At 38.9% G+C, this 22,111-nt stretch overlaps 1 protein-coding gene and 1 pseudogene across 2 annotated transcripts; both read right to left on the bottom strand.

Annotated features, from left to right (window-relative positions):
• Positions 1-4,026: 4,026 nt before the first annotated feature.
• On the bottom strand, positions 4,027-4,431 carry LOC104613349 (uncharacterized). The gene has a single exon (XM_010281128.1). The coding sequence runs from the start codon at positions 4,429-4,431 to the stop codon at positions 4,027-4,029; it is 405 nt and encodes a 134-aa protein (XP_010279430.1).
• Positions 4,432-19,182: 14,751 nt separating this feature from the next.
• LOC104613310 (large ribosomal subunit protein uL24z pseudogene) lies at positions 19,183-20,051 on the bottom strand (annotated as a pseudogene). Its single transcript, XR_016085208.1, has one exon. The product of XR_016085208.1 is annotated as a large ribosomal subunit protein uL24z pseudogene (transcript).
• Positions 20,052-22,111: the final 2,060 nt, after the last annotated feature.

Genomic DNA, 22,111 nt, shown 5'->3' with positions numbered 1-22,111 from the left:
CGCCTCTCCGGCACGGGCAAAAGTAAAAAAAGAGTAGACTACGAGTCACTCCCAAAGCCTACGGGCCACATTACTGCTTAAGGCCCGGTCGCCTCTCCGGCACGAGCAAAAGTCAAAAAAGAGTAGACTACGAGTCACTCCCAAAGCCTGCGGGCCACACTATTGCTAAATATCCAGTCGCTTTCTCAGCAGGAACAAAATCAGCAAAAGTGAACTATAAGTTGCCCCAAAGACTAAGGGCTACACTACTGAACTGGCGGAGACCCCCTCGTCTTACTGGCAGCTCGCCACATACAGGCAGCTCCCAAAGCCTAAGGAATTGGATCAAAACTTACTAGCTCGTCGACTTACGGGCCAAAAGAAATCTACTCCCTTTGCTGAGTTACTCTCAGCTCGGGAGTGGGGGGCAATTGATGAGGGCAGATTTGGCCCTCCAGTGAAATTGCGACACGTGGCACCTCGTGACAACTAGGCAAGCACCTAGGCAACAACTTACCAAGTTGGTCTCCCCCCCGGGCACCGGTCTGGCTGGCCTGGCGCGACCTGCACGCGGCCTGCGCGCGGCCTAACGCGACCTGCGCGCGACCTGGCGCGACCTGGCCGGATCAGCCTGCCACAGGCGCCGACCTGGCAACCTGGCCCAGACACAGGTGCCGACCTGGCAATCTGGTCCGGACACAGGCGCCGACCTGACAACCTGACCCGGGCACAGGCGTCGGCCTAGCAACCTGGCCTGGACACCAACCCGTTGACTAACATAGGCGCCAACCTGGCAACCTGGCCTGGACACCGACCCGCCGACAGACACAAGCGCCGGCCTGGCAGCTTGGCCCGGACACCGACCCGCCGACTGACAGGCGCCGACCTGACAACCTGGCCCAGGCGCCGACCTGGCCGCCTGGCACAAGCGCCAGCCTGACAACCTCGAGGAGTTCATCACCGTACCCCGGTTCTAACGGGATATGACGTCTTACCATTTGAAGGCTTTTCACGCACCTAACTCGCGAGGGCACCACTATATAAGGACTTCGACCCCCAAAGCCAGAGGGGAGAAAGAAGGATGGTAACCCCCGCTCTCTAGCTCTCTCATTTCTCTCCAAGCCCTCTGTAATCAGAATGTTAACTTAGGCATCGGAGAGTCCCCACCGGGAAAATACCCCCGGGTCCTCTGATTCAGTTCTCGCAGGTCCCTCAGCTCCCACCGTCTACAAAGGAGAGAAAATCACCTCACGCGGAGGGTAGTCGGGTTGCGCTGCACCAGGGAGCTCCACCATCCTCTGAGTTGCAGACCGCATAGGAGCAAGTCAAGTGACGAGTTTGCCATCAGGGAGTTCGCCACCAGGCTGTTCGCCCCCAGGCAGTTCGCCACCAGGTAGCTCGCCACCAGGCAGTTTGCCACCAGGCAGTTCGCCCCCAGGCAGTTCGCCACCAGGTAGCTCGCCACTAGGTAGCTCGCCACTAGGCAGTTTGCCATCAGGCAGTTTGCCACCAGGGAGCACTACCAGGCAGTTCACCACCAAGCAGTTTGCCACCAGGTAGTTCGCCACCAGGCAGTTTGCCACCAGGCAATTTGCCACCAGGCAGTTCGCCACCAGGCAGCTCGCCACCAGGCAGCTCGCCACCAGGGAGCACCACTAGGCAGTTCGCCACCAGGCAGTTCGCCACCAAACCGCCATCAAGCAGTTCGTCACCAAGTAGTTCTCCCGCAGGGAGTTTGCCACCAAGTAGCTCATCACCAGGGCACGTCACCACCGAGTCAAACAACGAGGTACTTAGCCAAAAAATTTATACATCACAAAAAATGGTACGTGACCAAAAACGGTTACATCAGGTTGGTTTGGTCGGTTTGCATTGTTTGTGAACAATCCTAAATTTGGTGTAAAATTTTCTACTCAGAAAAGGAAAACAATACTAAAGACAAAAGTAATTTCCATTTAACTTATTTTTTTATTGTTCTTTAATGTTAAAAATAAGTAATTAACTAGAAAGAAGAAACTGGGATAGGGATTACCTAGTTAGGGAAAGACTAGGAAATCAGAAACTAACTAATTCAGTTTGATTTTGGTTTTCACACATGAAAACCGAAACTGTACCAAATTATCAGTTTATCCCTCTTCACAACCCGAAACTGACCAGTGGTGAAGAAAAACCAACCAAATCGGGTTGGGTTGGGTCGGTTTGGTCAGTTTGGCATTGTTTGTAAACAACCCTAATATCTTTATATATTGATTTTGGGTAACCTTTTGAGCCCCAAGGGGCCAAAGGCACCTTGTCCTACTATTTTCACAAAAAAAAATTGGGCCTTAAATTGTAATTTTTAACATTTTTTACAAATAAAAAATTAAAAACTGAAATAAATATATAAATTATACATAAACTAATATTTATATATACATATATTATATCTCAAAAATGATTACACATTTTTATTGATAATATACTTGTGTAGACATACCTACACACATATATACATTTGTTGATGTGGCATGGTTTGACAGGTATTCAACCCTTTTTTTAAAACAACAACTGGATATTCAACCCTTTTTTAGGGTAAATTGCTGAAACCTCCCTAAAGTTTGGTAATTGCAATCACCTCCCTTGAACTTTCTAAACATAGTTGGAAGCATTCCCTCTCTCTTAGAATCCTCTAACAAGAGGCATGAAAATATCCAAAATACCCATGCCATTAATTTTGACCATAATATTTATTTCCAACTCTTCACATCAATTGCTACCTCAAACCCTTCCAATCCCTTTTCTGAAATTGATTTATTTTCCTAAGTTTCCCTCAATATCAATTGCTCAAAGGTAAAGTTGTGACCTTAAACTCTTTTTTTGTTGTTAATTAAGTTTTCATTTCCTTTTTTTTTCCTATAGACACTAGTCTCAATAGTAATTGCATGGGTATTTTGGACATTGTTGTGTCTCTTGTTAGAGGTTTCTAATAGAAGGGGTCTACTTACAACTGTATCAAAAAGTTTAAAAGAGGTTTTAGTAAGGCCTTGTTCATTTTCACTTACTTGGGTAAGCGATAAGTTTACCCCGCCGGTCAAGTGTTTCCCGAGCAAAAGTTGCTTGAGAAAGTTTTGTGACAATGTTCATGTGTGTTCTCACTTACCTGGGTAAAGAGAGAGGCGGGAGGGAATTAGCATTTTCAGCATAAGGGTAAGCAACTTAGCCACCCCCCAGGAGGGTATTACTGTCCAGAAATTTCATTTTCCATGGCCCCCCTATGGTCTAGAAATCCCCCACTAATGAGTAATACAATTTTTTCATGTAAACTCCCCACTCCCCAACCCAATGGTTGGTCCCCTCTATGGGCCATTTACATTTACTCCCCCTTTTCCCTAATCCACTTTAGGTTTTGGCCCCCTCATAAAAATTTCCTGGTTCCACCTCTTTGTATCAGTCTATCCATGTGCACGTCTCTATGGTCATCCCTATCAGGGCAGCCTTTTCCCAAACTTTGAAAATTGTCATACCCTTTTTGTATCGGTCTATCCATGTGCGCGTCTCCATGGTCATCCCACAATATATACAATACTTGATATAGATACTTTAATCCTTAATCCTTGTTTGCTTTCTAGTTTTCACATCTTTCTAATCTATCAATATATATATCCTAAAAGCTGTTTAGACCTGGGAGGCCATTGTTGGCCAGTACAACATGCTCTACCGGTACAATTAGTTGGTTTAGAGAGTGCAGCATATCATAGCTAGACTTTAGACTTTTGAATTGCAATTAATTGAAATAGTTTCTGTCTCTACATTTAACCACCCAAGCCCTTTGAAATTTCAAAAAGCAACTCATTAGTCATTACACTGCCAAGCAAAATCAGCTGGAAGTTGACAACAAAAACAAATTCGAATCGTTTTACTCGAACAAGGCCTCCAACTCCCAAGCAGACTAGCTCGGTGGAAAAAAAAATGCATATTACGCATCCTAATTCCCATGATAGAAAAACAAACACCCAGAGAAATTTGAAGAAAGAAAAACAAAATAGAAAATATTTACATTGATTCTCTTCAATACGAAGACAGTTGACGAGAAGCTGCCAGAGACTTGTAGATTTCAAGGATCAACCTCATCTCAAATTCTTCGTTCGAAGAAACTGTCTTCACCTGCCTAGCCTTTGGAATTCTCTTGTTTCCGAACATGTTGTTGTTGTTCAGGTAGCCAACGTTGCCAGCCAATTTAAGCATCATATTCATGTAAGCTTCTTTCAGTCTCACCAACACCTTCATCGGCGAAAGCATCTTTAGTCGCAACCTGGGTATCGGTCTTATCTTCCAAACCCGCCGAGTATTACCTCCGATCATCACTATCTTCATGTTCTTCCTTCCGGTGGTCGATCCCTCGAGCCGATGGTATCTTCTCCTCCTCCAGTACCTCTTCAAGCTCCCATAAAATGGCAAAGAAAGGCTCTCCATCCTCTTTTTTTTCCTATTTCTTTTCTTCTAATTCTTATTTAGGCCAAGTTCTGGTAAAGAGACAGGGAGATTATTAGGAAGAGAGAAGGTGAATATGGAAACAATAATTCTGAGGCAAAGATAAGAGAACCCCTTTAAATAGCCTGATTTAGTGGTAGATGCTATAGGTCTGACAAAGAACAATAATCTAATAAATAAAGAAAATGAGTTCTATCTGATCACAGCAAAGGCCCTCCAACCATTTCCCAGCAAGCGAAATTCTCATCCATGTGAGTCAACAAAGCCGGTCTGGCTATAATCAAATCATCTCGATTTCAATAAATAAATAAGAGCATATGTCATTGGGCTTTCGTCGACTAATATGCCAACAGCCGAATTTGACTGCTATTTAGACGTAACTCAAGGTTGGTGGCGACGATTACACACTCCCATGAGGTAGATAACATTGTCACGCTTTACTATACTGCTCAAATTCGTCCTACTTTGGCTGAGAGGAAAAACAGGAAAAGGATACAAACAGAGGTTTCTAGATGATTTATTTTCTTTATTTTTTGGGTTGATTTTCTAAAATAATTTTGACCTTTTGATTGCCGCCTTATATCTGTGCCAGTCGTATGCAATCTTTTGAAACGTAGGTTGGAGTCTGGAGTCTGAATCAGTGAATCTTCTCCAATTTGGGCTTTGAGCTCAAAACCTCCTTAGTCCTCAAAGACTTCTAGCTAATTAAAAGAGGGCAAGAAACTATATTCAGTTTAGCTATTTCAGCTGTTACTAAAAAGCCATTTAATGTAAAACTCGGTCGATCTCTGACCAACAGATGGACTGACTTAAGCCGAGATCTCAACTCAACTAGTAGGCCAGCCCAGAAATACAACTATTTTATGGCACAGAAGCGCACCTCACACCGACCTCAAAGCCTCGATATTAGGAACATCTTCCCATGGAATTGGGATTTATTCCTCACAAAGCAGGCCTCACGCCTACCTCACAGCTACATCCCACTTTATATTGGGAATATCTTCTCATGAATAATAAATATAAATACCGGAGATGTTGCTCGTATACAGTTAGGACATGCTATGAAGTCAGTGTGAAGCATGTTCTGTGAGGAGCAGATCAGAACTTTTTCCCATCAAAAACGACATGAAGTGCAGATATATTTCTCATGTGTGACTGAAACGCATTGTGAGATCGGTGTGAGGAGCAGATCAGAACTCCACCCCATGAAAAACAACATAAAGTACAGGATATATTTCCCATGTGTGGCTGAAACACATTGTGAGATCGGTGTGAGGAGCAGATTAGAAAGGAGCATATCCTAACTCCTACACAAGGTAGGTGGGAATATTGTAGGTCTCCATGCTTTAGTTTACCTTAATAATGCAACTGCATTTAAAAACTCTCTCTCTCTCTCTCTCCCCTCGGGTTCCTTCGAATTAGGGGTGGCCATGAGCCTTTTATGAGCTATTCGAGCTCTGTTTAAACAGAGTTTCGAGTCAAATTTGAGCCTGATATATAGGCCCGTTTGCTAATAGAGTCGAGCTCAAGCCTAGTGAAGTTCGGCTTGTGAGGCTCACGAGCCTAGTATTAAATAAATAATTTTTATTACATACATACATACAAATATATATATATAATAAATAATTTTATTATATATAATAATATTTTTATTAATATAATATTTTTATTTTTTATATATAATAGTAAATAATTTTTATAATTCTTAATTTTTTGTCTAAAAAATAAAAATAATTATATATATATATATATATAATTTTTATTTAAAAAAAAAAACTTGACTTATAGTTGAGCTCGAGCTGAACCAAACTCAAACTTGTGAGCTATAAACCGAGCCGAACTTGAATTCAAATCTCTAACTCGAATTGAACTCGAATAGCCAAATATTCAATTCAGCTCGGCTCAAATCCACCCCACTTCGAATGATATTTTAAGTCTCTTGACGACAAATAGGAAAGTACATGGTACTCCCCTCACCCATTTTCTCAAAACCAAATAAGCAATCAACCATCTAGATGTTTTGACCACCCAATTGTAGCAAAGACCATTAGCTAATTTTCATCCACAGGAGATGTCAAAATCTTGTCAACCTCAGGTTTTGTACATGTAGTATGCCCATGTAATGTTCTTGCCATGTGCAGGTTTCAAAGATGAAAAGGACATAAATCAGCTCAATGTTTGACAAAACGTCTACAGTCCAACAACACCAACAAGTCCGATTTGAGAATAGGTTTATAAACGGATTAGGTTGATTTACTTGGATTTTAGATTTCAATTCAGTCCTGTTAATATTCAACTTCGATTGGATTCAGATCACAGACTACTTAAAATAAATTACAAATAGCTTGCAGGAGAATTATATATAATGAAAGTACGATAATAAACAAAATTTATAGATAGATAGATATATCCTGATTTTGTATAGACTTTTATACAAATACTAAAATACTATCGAACTTAGAATTTAAATTTTAATTGAGCAAAAGCTCGTTTATAAGGAGAAAAACTTTCTTGGGTTTCAGATGAATTCATCTTATCCTAAGAAACCACAGAATAGTAGATGAATTATTAATTATTTAGGTTCCATTTATTTGCGATACAAACATCGAACTGGGGTATTTATGTACTCCGGTTTGCATTTGCAAGTGTTTATTTGAGATACATAGATGTATCAATTATAAGCATAAAAGTGTATTTTCTGACAGGATTGTATCATTCGAAGAGTGCATTACTGCATCGATTTTTTGGATGCAAACTTGTACTCTTCGATTGACGATGTAAATAGGGTATGCTTTAGTGCTTTTCGACTGTGAAAGAAAATAGCCAATCGGTGCTGAGTGAGAGGAGATCTTCTGCGCCCCCTCTTCCAACGGTAACTTTCTCACCTCCATCTCCGACCATGGCATGGTCGTCGGTGATCGGCGATCAGTATGTTGATCTCCTCTTGTGTTTAAACTGACTTGTCTTTGCTATTTTTATGTTCATGTCGTTTAGGTTGCAGGGTTCCTGCCAATCTTCATTTGGGTGGTTGATGGCCGGGGTTCCTACCAATTTGCATGTTCGATCTTCATCTGAGTTGAAGTCTTTACTTCGAACTAAACAAGATAATACTAGATCTGTCTTGAACTTCACAGATCTGATGTATAAATCCATCTTCGCTCATACACACGTACATATCTGATATTTTGCTTCGACTAATATTTTTTTTTTCATTTTTTTGTTGCTTCTTTCTCAGATTCATGTATAAAAATCCAATTTGCATGTTCGATCTTCACTAGTTTACTTTTACCGACTCACAGCTGAACTTGGGTGATAAAATCCATCTCAGGTTCAAATATATCATATATAAATAATCACATATCAAATAATGGACGGTCCAATTTGCATCGATATCATAAACGCCAGCAAATTTGTACCCTCATTTATATCAATTCCAAACGAACGAGAAAAATACAAAAACAAGACTAACATGTGAACTGGCATTGCATTCATAAACCGGGATGAGGACAAAAATGCAGGGTACATATTTGCATTTGTATCGGAAACAAATGCAGCCTTAAGCAATTGAAGGCTTCAAAGCTCTTGCACGCATCTTCGCTTACATCAGTTAGTTAGTCCCGTATATCATGTTTAGTTATTAGTTGCTGCCATTAATTCGAGGGAGAGTCAATCAATTGTCGAATACTTCAATCTGTTTTTATTTTTTATTTTTGGCTGTTAGTTTTTGACTTAACATCTAACAAGAAACTGCCTGTAATTAATAAGCAGACACCGAAAATTGAAAATACATATAGACACCCATTTTTGACATGTGTTCCGTGCATGTTCGATGACCACACAATAGAAGACGATAGCTGTTTATTTTGAAGTCAAAACATCAGTCATCTGTTTTAATTTGATGACTGACGTGTCTATATTTCACAGATGGGTTGTGTAGGAAAACCTAGCACAGACTCCTTTAAAGAGTAGCATCAGTGCTGGAGATGAGATTAGCTAAATGCGATGGATGACTATGTTAGATGATGCTGTGTAATCAATAACAATGCATTCCCGTTCAGTTAATACCAACTCTCGATGTTGAATGATTGATTGATCTGGGTGGATTGAGCCGTTTTGGAGAAATTAAGATAATTTTATAGGAGAATGGTGCGTGGTTCAGTTCAGGATCAGAATTTGTAGGCTCAAAGTACATTTAGGGTAGGTGCTAGTTTGAAATTGATGTCAATTTATAGATAGGTATAGATGCATAAAGTGTGGATTTTGGACATTTTAGATGTTTATAACTCTGAAGTGAAAATCAGAAATCTGTCTGTACTTCTCTATAATTTTCTCCCATGAAAGTCGATTTTTTAACATGTAAATCAATCCGTTTTCTGTTTTTTTTTACCGAATATGGCTTATTAAAAAGATCTTGGACCTTTCTGCTCACCGATCGTCTGCCTGAAAGCCCTCCCAAATGGGGACTAAGAAAGTATTACAACTACAATTAGTTAGAAAAATTCTTTGCTGTCTACAGCTACAGACTACATGAAACGTTTGAAGTTGGTATCATTTTTGGCTGTAGTCTGTAGTTAGAAAAATTTTTTGCTATTCGTTCATGAAACTTCGGGGTTGATCAATAGAAATTGGTGTTAAAATGTCATGTCATGTAATGAAAGATATCAATACAAATTGTTGTTGTTACTTGAAACATCATTTTTTTTCAGTTGAAACGATTCTCTTATGGAATGTGACAATTCCTCTTTCTAGCCAATTTATATTAATCAACCTCAAAACATTTCATGAAGAAAATGCAATGATAGTAAATACAATTTTAGGCCCCGTTTGCTTTTCGGTAAATTATTTACTCAGGTAAATGCAATTACCTGGGTAAGTTTTTCCTCGGAAACATTTATCTGGGTAAGTGCATTTATCCATATTCTTTTATTTCTCATGTAAATAAGACAATGATCATTTTAACTATAAAGATCTATTATTAAAATGGATATTTTTGTCTCATTAAGTGTTGGCAACTTTCCTTACCCACCTAGGAGATGGGTACCCAGGAAAATAAACATTTATTGATCTTCACATAAATCTTAAAAAAAGAATATGAAATTCTTGATCAATAGAAATCAAAATCCCATTAACCAACTTTCCCCCTATCAAAATCCAAAAAAAGAATACCCCACCTAAGATAGAAGAGTCTGTGAAATCACATACTGTGGAGGGCAAACAAACAAAATGATCTCGTCGTCTAGTCTCAGTCTCACACGAGAATGGTGCATATAGAGTTCCACTTATTGATGTCAGCAACCTCTAAAGTCAATAAGAATCTCGATTTTCAGCCATGTATTCTATGTTCATACTTTCTATGCTTTTATGTATCTTTATTTTTATTGATTTGTTTAGATGGGACTCATACTTTATTCTTTCCCACCGTTCGGTGGCCAAAATTCCGAGCTTTTTCCCAGACAAATACATTCCGTCAATCAAAAAAAGGACTTTATCATAATATTGTTGGATGGTGTAATAATTTTTCAAATATCATTTTCTCATTAATTACCAGTTTTGGGGGTTTCCTTTGGAAAATGCTATTATGTATGAACATCTTCACTTTATACAGTGTAAACTAAACTATTATCTTGAACAGTTGAGCAGCTTTATGTATAAGCCCAGCTACAAAACTTCTCAAAAGCTATCTAATATTTTGCTCGTTGAGCAGCTTTTCTATTGGCAAGTTCAAACCATTGCAAAAGAAGAAATAATCAGCTGTTTGGTTTTCTTCCAGATAGATGATATGTGATATTTTGATGTTCCTCAGGGGTGTCCATAAAGAACCGAAAAATCAAACCGAAGTAAGAAAATTGAACTGGAAAGTGCAGTTAATCGAATTGATCAGTTCGGTTTCTATTTGGTATTTTTGAAAAATCGAAGGATCGGTTCGATTTTTGGTTAACCGAACCGACTGGTGTGTGTGTGTGTATGTGGGTGTATGTTTTATATATATTTTTAACATATGTCACATATTTTCTATATACTATATATAAATATATACATATGTTATATTTATAATAATCTATTTATAAATATATTATACATTATATATTTTTATAATATTTATAATATATTATATATCATTTATTATTTATAATATAATATTATACATATATTTATATAATATATATTATAAATATAAAAAACCAAAAAACTGAAGAACCAAACCGATAAAAAACCAAAATCGACGAATTAGTTAGACCAGTGGTACTGGTTCGGTTAACTAAACCGTGGACACCCCTATTCCATAGCTCTAGTCAAGCTTGAGTGAATTGATTGTCCCAGTCTCCCAGTTGCATATATGATTATTGCTTTTATGGTGCCACTGGCATCCACTTTGGCCAAGTGTACCAAGGTTTGGTGCAACTTGGGATGGATTAGCACGTCCCTACAATGAGTCCAGATCTGCTCCTCACAAAGTGCGCCTCACACAGACCTCACAACATGTCCTGGCTGCACATCGGAAATGTTTTCCGTACTTGTATTTATTATTCATGAAGAGATGTTCCCAATGCAGAGTGGGATGTGGTTGTGAGGTCGGTGTGAGGCACACTCTGTTAGGAACAGATCTCAATTCCCCCACAACTTGGGCTGGGTTGGATTCTATTCTCCCATATATGATTATTGCTTTTAAAGTAAAGCTTAGTCACCCCATTAGCCAGGGGTTACCCAGCCTACCCATTCTGGATTTAACATGTCCTATGGCTGCAAACCCAGCCATCACATTCAACCCGGTTAGAATAGAATTCAAACTCTCTTGAACTCCTCTCTTGTTAGTTGTATAAACCCAGTGGCTATAACTTATTGCAATAAGGTCAATAAAAGTTCTAGCCCCCAGCTCTTATTGTTGAAAATTCCAAGTTCTTTGTTCCAAACTCTCGAGAATTAGCACCCTAGCACCACATGATCTTTCTTCTGATAGTCCAGATAGGGGAAAAGTTTAAATCAGAAGAGCTACACAAGACTGGGGGTAGCATGTCCCCATAAATCACTAGAACAAATAAAATCTAAAGACCCAGAAAGATTACCCAGATTTAGAGAAACAAAACCATGAACGTGCTTATAAACCACACCTTTGATGAGAGACTCCCTCAACTTCAAGCAATCTTGAATAGTGTTCCTAAATCTCCATGGAGGATCGAGCTTGAGATGAAGGCAAGAGATCATGAATTTTGAATCACCCTCGATGATGATAGAATTACCTTTAAAATTCAAAAGTCAAGTTATGGGCTTCCCATACTGCCCAAGCTTCACCCCAGGTCTTAAGTTGTAAGCTTTGAGGTTCACTATTTCTCCAAAACGATTCCTCGCAATACATGCCACCGAGAAAAGGCTGCCATTAAAACAAGCAGCATCGAAATTACTTTTAATAGCTCCATATTCAGGGGATGCGACGTTATCAACTGCCAAGATTTTGGTGATTATTCTGGACCTTGAGAAAACGGCGATTCTGGGCAGAGGAATTGTTGAATATTTTTTTGATCCTGTTCTTCTATAGGTGCCAAAGGATGAAAACACATTTTTCCTTTTTATTTTCTTCCCCTACAGTATCATTTTTACACACTTATTCCCACCACTCTTTCAAAGAACTATCCTAGTCATTTGTTTAGCAAATGTACAGCTCTTAAAAACATGTTCCAAATCCTCTTCCCCACAAATGTTTCACCCGATGTCAATATTACATCCCCTCCATCTAAGAAGGCTTTTCAATGGGAGTTTATTATTGAGGAACAAGATCTTACCAGTTGGAATATCTTACCAGCTTTTAAACCAAACAAATTTACATGTGGAGACGGCGGCTGGGTTTTCACCTATGTTGGAATATCTTACCAGTGTTGATTATCCTCAAAATGCTGCCTCGAATAAATTCATTAACGTTTGTTGGGGAAGTGGTTGTCTCAAAGAGAAGAAGACAAAAAAAAAAAAAAGCCTTTGAATATTGCACTAAAGGAGCTAAAGTTCACACTATAAAGTCTTGCCTTTCAAGAGGAAGATTATTAAATTCTTGAACGGGAAAGCATTGTCTAGGCATCGACTAGGCTATCACCCAGGTGTTCAGATGCCAGTTTCCTTGGATGTGCAAACTGCAAATAAGCAATTATGTCCCTTTTAATTTATACATTGATATGAGTTTAATTTCGCAACCCAGGGCAATAACAAGTTATGTAGAGCTAAAAATTTCTATGTTGACATTGAACCATCAAGATTAATAAAATATCATCTCACTTTGTTTTGGAAAATCAGGTGCAAGTTGTCACTCAGCACAATAATTACATGCATCATAAAACATGAATAATTATTTATTTATTTTTGTCAAATGAGCGACATCTAAGCCATGTTTGGTTCACTGTTCTGACCTTATTCTCTTAATTCTTGCTCATTGCAAAAATAGACAAGAATGAATAACATTAGTGTTTGGTTACAAAATTCTTACCAAGAGACACATTCTTTTTAGAATGAAAAATCAACACCATAGCACAAAAATTGACTAACCCGTAACATAAAAATAATCATGCCCCATCTTTGCTCATTTCATTCTTTAAGTAAACTCTACCTATAACTGTTGCCATATATGTTTATTTTTGTAAAAGCACTTTTACGAAAGCACTTTTATGAAAGTTCTTTTACAAAATCACTTACGAAAATACTTTTATAAAAGCACTTTTTATGAAAGTACTTTCATAAAAACACTTTGTGAAAGCACTTTTATAAAAGTACTTTTATGAAAGCACTTTTACCAAAGTATAAAAGCACTTTTATCAAAATACTTTTATAAAAGCACCTTTGTATAAAAGCATTTTTACAAAAATACTTTTATAAAAGCACTTTTACTAAAGTACTTTTACAAAACATATATGCCAATTGGTAAACATTAACTATTGGAGACCTACCTAGGCTGGCGGTTTGTGAACACCGACACAATTTTTTTTTTTTTTTGAAGAATGAAAATGAACAACATAGGACACTTACGAGTAGGAATGGCAACGGGGCGGGGCGGGGACGGGGAGCCTCTCCCCATCCCCGCTAATGGGGACAAGGACATCCCCATCGCCACGAGAATCCCCATTCCTCGTAATTTTTTATAATGTTAATAATTTTGTTATTGTTTTTTTATTTTATTTTATTTAAAAAATAAAAATAAAACAATTAAAATTTACAATTTATTAAAAAAGATTCAACCATATTTTTAAAACATTAATATATAGACGTATGTGTACATATATAACGTATACATACATATATACATATATATTAGTGGGGATCCCACGGGCGGGGATCGAGGTCCCCGCTAACGAGGATGAAAATTTCCCCATCCCCATCCTCGTGGGGGGAAATCATCCCTATCCCCGCCCCATTCGAGACAGATCCCCATAGGGATCGAAGAAATGAGGAAAAATGCCATCCCTACTTGCCAACCTGAAAAGAATTCATTTTTTGGAAGTGTTTGATTCATAGCAATATTTTCTCATTTTACATATTTTACCCATTCTTTTCTATTTTACAATTTCATCTTGGGTAAGAATGAGAAAGAATGAGAATTGAACCAAACATGGCCCTAGTTGTCGCCAAAGAACCAAATTATCTTTCTTGACACGACAATATGCCTAGGTGTTGGATGGCTGCTCATCTATACTGCAAGTCTAGTTTTCTTTTTGTTTTTATCAATATATACTGCTAGTTCCCCTCCCTTTACTTGCTTGGTACAAGCTCAAGAAGGCATGTAGGCCGTTGGCTATATATCACCACATCTTAGAATCCATTTGGTTGGCTAGAATCAGACTTGGAAGGGCCCATTCCCATTCCAAGTGTTTGGTTGGGCAGATTGAGAATCCCATTCCCATTCCTGGTGGAATGGCATCCTCCCATTTGAGGGAATGGTGACTCCCTCCCCCTCCCTTTGGAATGAAATCCCATTCCAGCTTATTCAAATTCCCATTCACATTCCTTTAAACACCAAAGAGACTATGAAATAGACCATTCCGATGCTGATCCTGATAGTGAACCAAATGGACCCTTAATGTATTGCTCTTAATCAATTGCATCACCAACACAGTTTTCTGTTATGCCAGAAACATCAATCCCTAGTGGATAAAAGTGCTATTGTGCTGAAGCCTGAAGATATTTATTTTTTTATCATTAACATAAAGCGTTTCATTAAAAAGCATCAACTGCTTGAAAAATGGCAGTAGGGCAACTTGAACAGGGAGCAGGCTACTGATCACCCAGTCAGTAATCTTACAAACATAGCAACAGCAGAGAGAAGGAAAAAAAGAAAGATAACACGACATAACATTATAACAATACAGCTTACAATAGAGCACCTGGCCCTGAACAACCCCAAACTAGACAATCCCTACCAACCCCTGTTCTGGCAAAGAGTCAGCCTGCACATTAGCGCTTCTAGGTACCCAATTGAACGAGGCATTCAGGGAGGCACCTAACTTGCCAAGTAGACCAATTGAACTGGATTTGGTCCAATCCAATCCATCTACTCCAATGAATATTTTGGACCGGTCCGGTTCAATGTCTGGACTGTTCGCTCTGATCAAATTCATATTTATTTTGATTGATTCCAACTCAAACCCGGTCCATTGACACCTATGTTCTTATCTTCTATCAATGGATCAGATATTGGCTCAATCCAATATAAATTCATTACGGATGAACCAGGTCCAATCCATCCAAATTCAACGTCTCATTGGTCTGTCCAATCCGGCCAAATTGATTGACTTGAATGGTCCAAAATACCCCTATTGCCAAGGAACTTGAACACTTGCCCCCCATCCAGCTTATGACTACTTGACAGTCACCTTTCACTTGCACATTGCTCAAATCCTGCATCTTCAGTAATTTGAGGCCTTCAATCAATGAGGGGATTCCCATGACCAACCGGACCTGAATAGCTGAGAATAACATTGCCCACATGGTCTAGAATTCCACACCCCAGAAGCCCCTGGGTTTACAAGACAACATCCATCAAAGTTTAATTGGCCACCCCTCCTGCACAAGGGGACCACTCATCCGTTGTTCTTCGTGCTTAGAAATCATCAACCACCTGCTGACTACCCTCCTAGTAGGTTATTTACTTATTTAGTAAAACTCCTTTAAACCACAGCCCAGTGAGCAGCCCTTAATCTTGTCAAACCAAAAACCTCCTCTACATCCCTACTTTTTTCTTCAAAAACTATTGCATTTCTTTCACAACACAGGCCCATGCATACATTGCCAAAACCTATTGTCTAGTGCTGCTGTCCATCACCACTACTTTGAACAAGTTAGCCACTTCAGCTGGTTCAGTCCACAGTTTTCCAAACAAACAGAAAGCTAGCTGCCACATTCTAGAGGCATAGAAGCTATGTAAGAGATGATTGGCATTCTCCCCACTCTTCATACAGAGGACACACACACACACATGAGGAGAGAGAGTACAGAAGTTCCATTTTCTTTGGAACCCTTCACAGGTATTTGGTTAACACAGCCTCCCAACACCTCTAACACAGGAAACGGTTGAATCTCACTAGTTGGATAGGTCTTAAAAAAGGAGGCACAGGTAAAGTTCCCTAAGGTAATGGGTATCCAAATTCTCTCATCGACCGTTGTTTGGCATAGACTTTTTGTATAGATGTTCCTGATTGGCATAGATTAACTTCCTAAAGATTCAACAGGGGAATCGGTTCGTTTGTTTCATAATCACTCGAGGGTCTTCTCAATCCCAAGTCCCACACCAGTGACCTGTTCATTTTCTAGAGAAAGTTTGACATTTGACAGAAAGGAAGATTCCCCCACCAAGTATTCTCCCAAAACTTCATCCTTTGTCCAGAAACCACATCATATCATATGAAGTTCATATGTAGGTAGGAAGTAAAGCCTGAAATGCTTTCCAAGGGCTTCGCATAGCTGTACCCCAAGGTGGTCCAAAGTCCCACTCATTCGGGTGCACGCCATAGATGACTTTTATTACTTTTATTACTAAATGCTTTCCAAGGGCGTGCACTCATTCGGGTGCACGCCCTTTCTGTCAAATGTCAATCTCTCTTGGGAAACTCCAAACCACTTCCCCAACAGATTCAATTTCTTTTCCTGGATTCTACCTATTGCTAGTCCACCCAACTCTTTTCGCTGGCACACCTCTTCCGAATTCAGGAAATGACCATTTTTATTCTCCACTGGATCCCACAAGAAATCCCTGATGATTTTTTCAATCCTCTTCACCACTCACTGGAGGTTCAAAATGGACAAAAAGTACACTGGCATATTTAATTAGAATAACTCTCCCTCCTTTAAAAATATAATTCTTTTTCCACCAGACCAGCCTCTTAACAAACCTTTCAATGATGCCCTCTGAAAAACTCACATCTCTAGAATTGCCCCCCAATGAAAATCCCAAGTATCTAAGGCACTCTTGAATTTCACATCCCAAAACAATTTCAGCCTCCTCTAGGATGCCCCTCTCCAAACCCCACCAATCTACATTTCCCTAAATTAAATTTCAAACCTGTAACCCTCTCCCCTATCTCCAGAATCCACCTTAAAGCCCTCACATCTTGTATTCCCCTAAATTCTCCCAAAATCAAGGTGCCCTCCAAGGTTCAAAGTATCGATAGGATACGCATATTGGCCATATCGTATCGGTACTTAGAAACAGCCGAAACACTTTTTTTCAAGTTTTTTTTTCAAATTTTGGTTTTTTGGGAAGCTGAAAACATGTTTTTTATTATTAAAAAAATTGGGGTTCTGAAACACCTGGAAACAGGCATTTCAGACCGTATCTTTTTCAAAAGATACGATATGATACCCCGATACAGGGTGTATCATATCGATACTTTAAACCATGGTGCCATCCATGAACTACAAGTGGGAAAGTACTTAGTTTTCTATCCCCACTCTAAAACCTCAAAAGATATTTCTTTCACCAGTCCCTTTCAACAGTTTATTAAAAATTTCAGCCACTACGGTAAACAACATGCATGAAAAAAAGGGTGGTCTTCAAAACACCCCATAATCCACTTTATCCATCTTTGACCAAAGCCCATGTTCCCCATGACCCACTGGAGAAAACCCCAATCAACATGATCATATGCTTTTTCCAAGTCCAATTGAAACACAAATTCTTTCCTCCCTGACTTTCTATAGTTCTCCACTGCCACATTAGCAAATCAAAGTAGACCAAAATATGTCTAAGATAGTCCTACTTCCAGTCCTAGGCTCAGAGTAGAACCATGCTTTGCATCCAGATAAATCCAATAAAAATAGGTTATGTTTCTTGCCACTTTTTAAGAAGCACTAAATGTAGAAATATGCAATGCCATATCCCAATTATTATAACCCTCATTGCTTCCTTGAGCAACCCTTTCTACTCAAGAAAGTTTGTAACCCATTCAGCTTCATCTTCAATCCCAACATAGAAACAATCATCCAAAAAAGATTTGAGGGATGTTAGCCAAATTGAATTCTATACCAATAAGCATGTGATCTATTTAAATTTGCAAAGGGCTAGAAAATTTGACACTTAATACCTTATTATGGAAGCAGAGATGCTCAGTGTACACATTAATGTAAAGTACCAATAGGTTCAAACATGCTAAGCTATACAAGTTACCAATATTACATTGGGCAACCAAGAGAAGAGCTGATTAGATGCATCTTTGGATAAAAGCAGTATATTTAGCTACCTCCTTTGGAGATCATCATAAAAACATCAACAGGGTATTCTCTTCACAACCAGAAACGGTAGCCACACAATGAGACCAACCACCTTAAACAATCACTAGAGGCTCAAATCCCGTATTCAGCAAGTGTCTTTTATCAAAATGGAAACCTTGTGTTGCATGGAAATAGACATGTCCAGGAGCCTCACTCAGCAAGATGAAGAAAAAAGGACTTGGTAATATGTCTACAAACAAGTATAACCCACAAAATAATTCGTTGAACTTTAACATCATTAACCTATAGAAGCAGTTTTAGAAAGGTTATCATTGTTGTTTTTGCTTAATATAACGTTTTGTAGGGAAAATGACATTTAATCTGTACATTAACTGTTCACTTATGTCAAATAAGTAATGAGAGAGAAATATGCCACATAGAAGTGTCCATCAAGAATCAATTGAGTGTTGGAACTTGGAACTCGGCAAATGTCCAACACAGACACTTCATGCATTTAGGAGAGGCTGTGCAACACTAGAAAACCTTAAAATAAATCCATATAGATTATAGCAAGTAAATTATCAATTTAACTGCTAACATGAATCAATAAAGCAATAAAATTCCAACCCAATGACTAAGACAACAATGAAAATTACCAGGGCCCATTTTCTAATTACTTAACTGAATTTATAAAATTCTACCCAAACAACTTCATTTTTTTTGGTACGCAAAGAACCCTAGGTGCCCACTGATAAAAAACCACAAAGCCGTAAGAAATTGTCAAACGCATAAAGGCTCATAAAACTCAGATTTGAGTCTCAAACATTCAGAATTGGTGAAAACAACTTCAGAACCGCAAATATGCTCAGTGATTGCAAAAGCCAAATGTCTAATCGAACTCAAACGTATAATTGTCCATATCAGCAATCCACTCAAAACCCAAATCTCTCACATTCAAGCTGCTAATCCAAACGAATAAAACTAAATCCAAAGTAAGCGAAAGTAAGCGAATTACTTGAGTCAAACGCGATCATCGTTTTCCACCCAAACATATAAAATGAAACAAGCGACATCACTGCCCAATATATCATATTCGCTAAATAGTTCACTTAACCAAAGATTAAACACAAAACTTGCCGATTATCATAATCGATAAGACACAACCAAGAAAATGCAGGTAATTGTCTGTCTCTAAAATGACGAGCAACGCTAAAAATTACTACTTTACTTGCTAAACAAATGCCCTTAATAACTAATAAGAAAGAAGAAAAAGGCACAAGTGATGGAGAGCAATCAAGATCAACCTAATCGATCTCTTGAAGAGATGGTGCAGCGGCGGCGGCGGCGACGTCTTCAGCTGTGAACTTGCCCTTGGCCTTATCGGCTGCGCGGCCCTTGGCCTTACGATCAAGAAGGGACTTGCGATCCTTGTCGAGCTTGAGCTTGGTAATGACGACCTTGGAGGGGTTGATGCCAACATTGACCGTGGATCCATTAACCTTCTCCCTTGTGATGCGCTCTATGTGGATGACCCATTTGCGACGGTAGACTTGAACCACCTTGCCCTCTCGTCCCTTGTAGGTTCCACGAACAACCTGCACCTCGTCGTCCTTCCTCACCGGCACCGACCGGACGTTGTACTTGTTCCTTAGGTCGGCAGATAGTGGGGCACTCATCAGCACCCGGCGCACACTAGAGGGGGCCGTGAAGTGCGCCTTTCGGCACTTGCGCCGGGAGCTGGAGACCCGTGGATTGTACTTCATGGCTGATCTTACCAGGAATGAATGCTGTGGAGAGAGGGATAGAATAGAGTGCAACACCTCTTTCTCTCTTCTCCCTTTTTAGGGTTCAATCGGCGCCAAAACTAACGAGATGCACACAAGTATGGGCGTAAGACGAGAAAAGCTAGGGTTTTGGTGTTTTGACTATAAAACCCTCCATTTGATGCCCAAAACCTCGGTATTTAAAGCGGTGCAACTTGGGCGGGTCCAACCCGAGTTTTTGCACGGGTTGGACCTATATTTTCTAGCTGCGGACCGGGCCTGAAATCTCGGGCTTAACTTAAGCTTGTAAAAATTTGCGCGGTCTTTCGGCTGCTTACCAGCCGGGAAGACCGAAAATCGGTATATTCCAGTTTGGCACGTAGAAGATCTCGTTGCCAAAAGATGGGGCACCGAAAAGACGCGGAAAGTCCATTTTAGGCTGATTTCGGGAAGCTCCAAATGAAACTTCCCTCATCTTTCGTGTTTTAATCTCGCGTGAAAATACCTAAAACGATGCACAGAAAGGTGCACGTCTGGCAAACGGTCTTCGGGCTACCCAGATCTTATGGCAAAAGGTCTTCGGGCTACCCAGATCTTATGTTAAAAAAGAGTGAATCCCACCCTAAAGATACAATATGATACACCTAATATGAGGCGTATTGTATCGAAATTTTGAACCTTGGGTTGAGGCCTCCGATAGCCCAAGTCGAACCGGAGCCTACCCAAAAAATATATAGTACATGCATATGTAAATTATATATATATATATATATATATATATTCTAGTTATGTATATAGCATATGTCATATGATACATTTGATAATGAAATTTGTATATATTTTCAATTAATTCTACTCTTAAATTAAGCAATAAAGCCCAACGAAAGACGACTATGTATATCTATCTATCTATCTATCTATCTATCTATCTATCTATCTATCTATCTATCTATATATATATAGAGAGAGAGAGAGAGCATCTTTTTTATGGATGTTTTATTTTGTCTCCGCCCCCAAAAGAAGCGAGCTACGTCTGAGCTAAGCTTGGAGATGGAAGTCTTCTTTCGTTTCTCGACGGCAAGCCCATGAGCTTATTATCCTAGGTTGGAACAAGTTGATAGGATCCCCTTTTTTACGTCCCCATGTCCCTCCCGTTTCGCGACATGGGGGCACAAAAAGGAAAGAGAGGGATGGGGTTTCTCTCGCTTTTGGCATAGTGGGCCCTAGTGGGAGTATATAGGTGTAAAGTGGGTCGCAGGCGGCTCGCGTAAAGTGCGAGCTATGCCACTCGGTGAAAATTTTAGGGGTCGGCCCAGCACAACCCACAGCCCAGGCTTGTGTGGGCCGGGCTGGCCCGTGGGCCAAGCCTTGGCCCAAGTCGGGCCATGGACGGGGGCCAAAGTTATTTTTGCCTATTTATTTAAAAAATTGAAAAAGAAACTTAAAAATTTAATTTTATATCAATTTTGATGTATACAATAATTAAATAAATTAGTATAATAAAATTGAAAAAAAAATTGTTTATTTTATTAATATATTACATACTATATATTATTATATAATTATAATTTATATAATATATTATATATTATAGATAAATATATAAAATATATAAGTATTATGTGTGTATATATATAGTATATATGGGCCATGTTGCGGGCTGTGCTGGGCCGGGCCGACCCGTGGGCTGTTGTACCGGGCCACGGGCAGCACGACACAATTGCTAATATATATACTACTTATAAAAGTGTGAATGAGGAGGTATTGGCTTCTTGACATTTTCTTTACTGAAATGTCCCTTCTCTTGAAATTATTTCATCTCCATTGAAAGGGCAGAAAATGTAATTAAAAGAGTACCATTAAGTACATTCAATTACCTCTTATTAAGTCTCACATTTAAGTCATTAAATAAATCACATTCTCTTTCATTGAATCCAACATTTATACTTTTGCTTATCATCATTAAATTCCACTAATAAATCCATACTCAATAATTATTAATAGAATGAAATTTTATACATTTTAAAATAAACATAGAAATTAAATTATATTTTTCATCTTGGTGGTGGGTAAGTAGTTCAACCATTTGGGTCAACTAAATAATTTTATGATGTCATAAATAAATAATATAAATTTAAAAATATAAAAAATACTTGTATTTATCATCATTAAATTCCATTAATAAATCCTTACACAATAATTATTAATATAATGAAATT

This window comes from Nelumbo nucifera, chromosome 4 (assembly GCF_055504915.1).
Source record: "Nelumbo nucifera cultivar China Antique chromosome 4, China Antique-T2T, whole genome shotgun sequence".
NCBI classification, from domain to species: Eukaryota; Viridiplantae; Streptophyta; class Magnoliopsida; order Proteales; family Nelumbonaceae; genus Nelumbo; species Nelumbo nucifera.
This window is presented reverse-complemented; position numbering and strand designations above follow the sequence as displayed.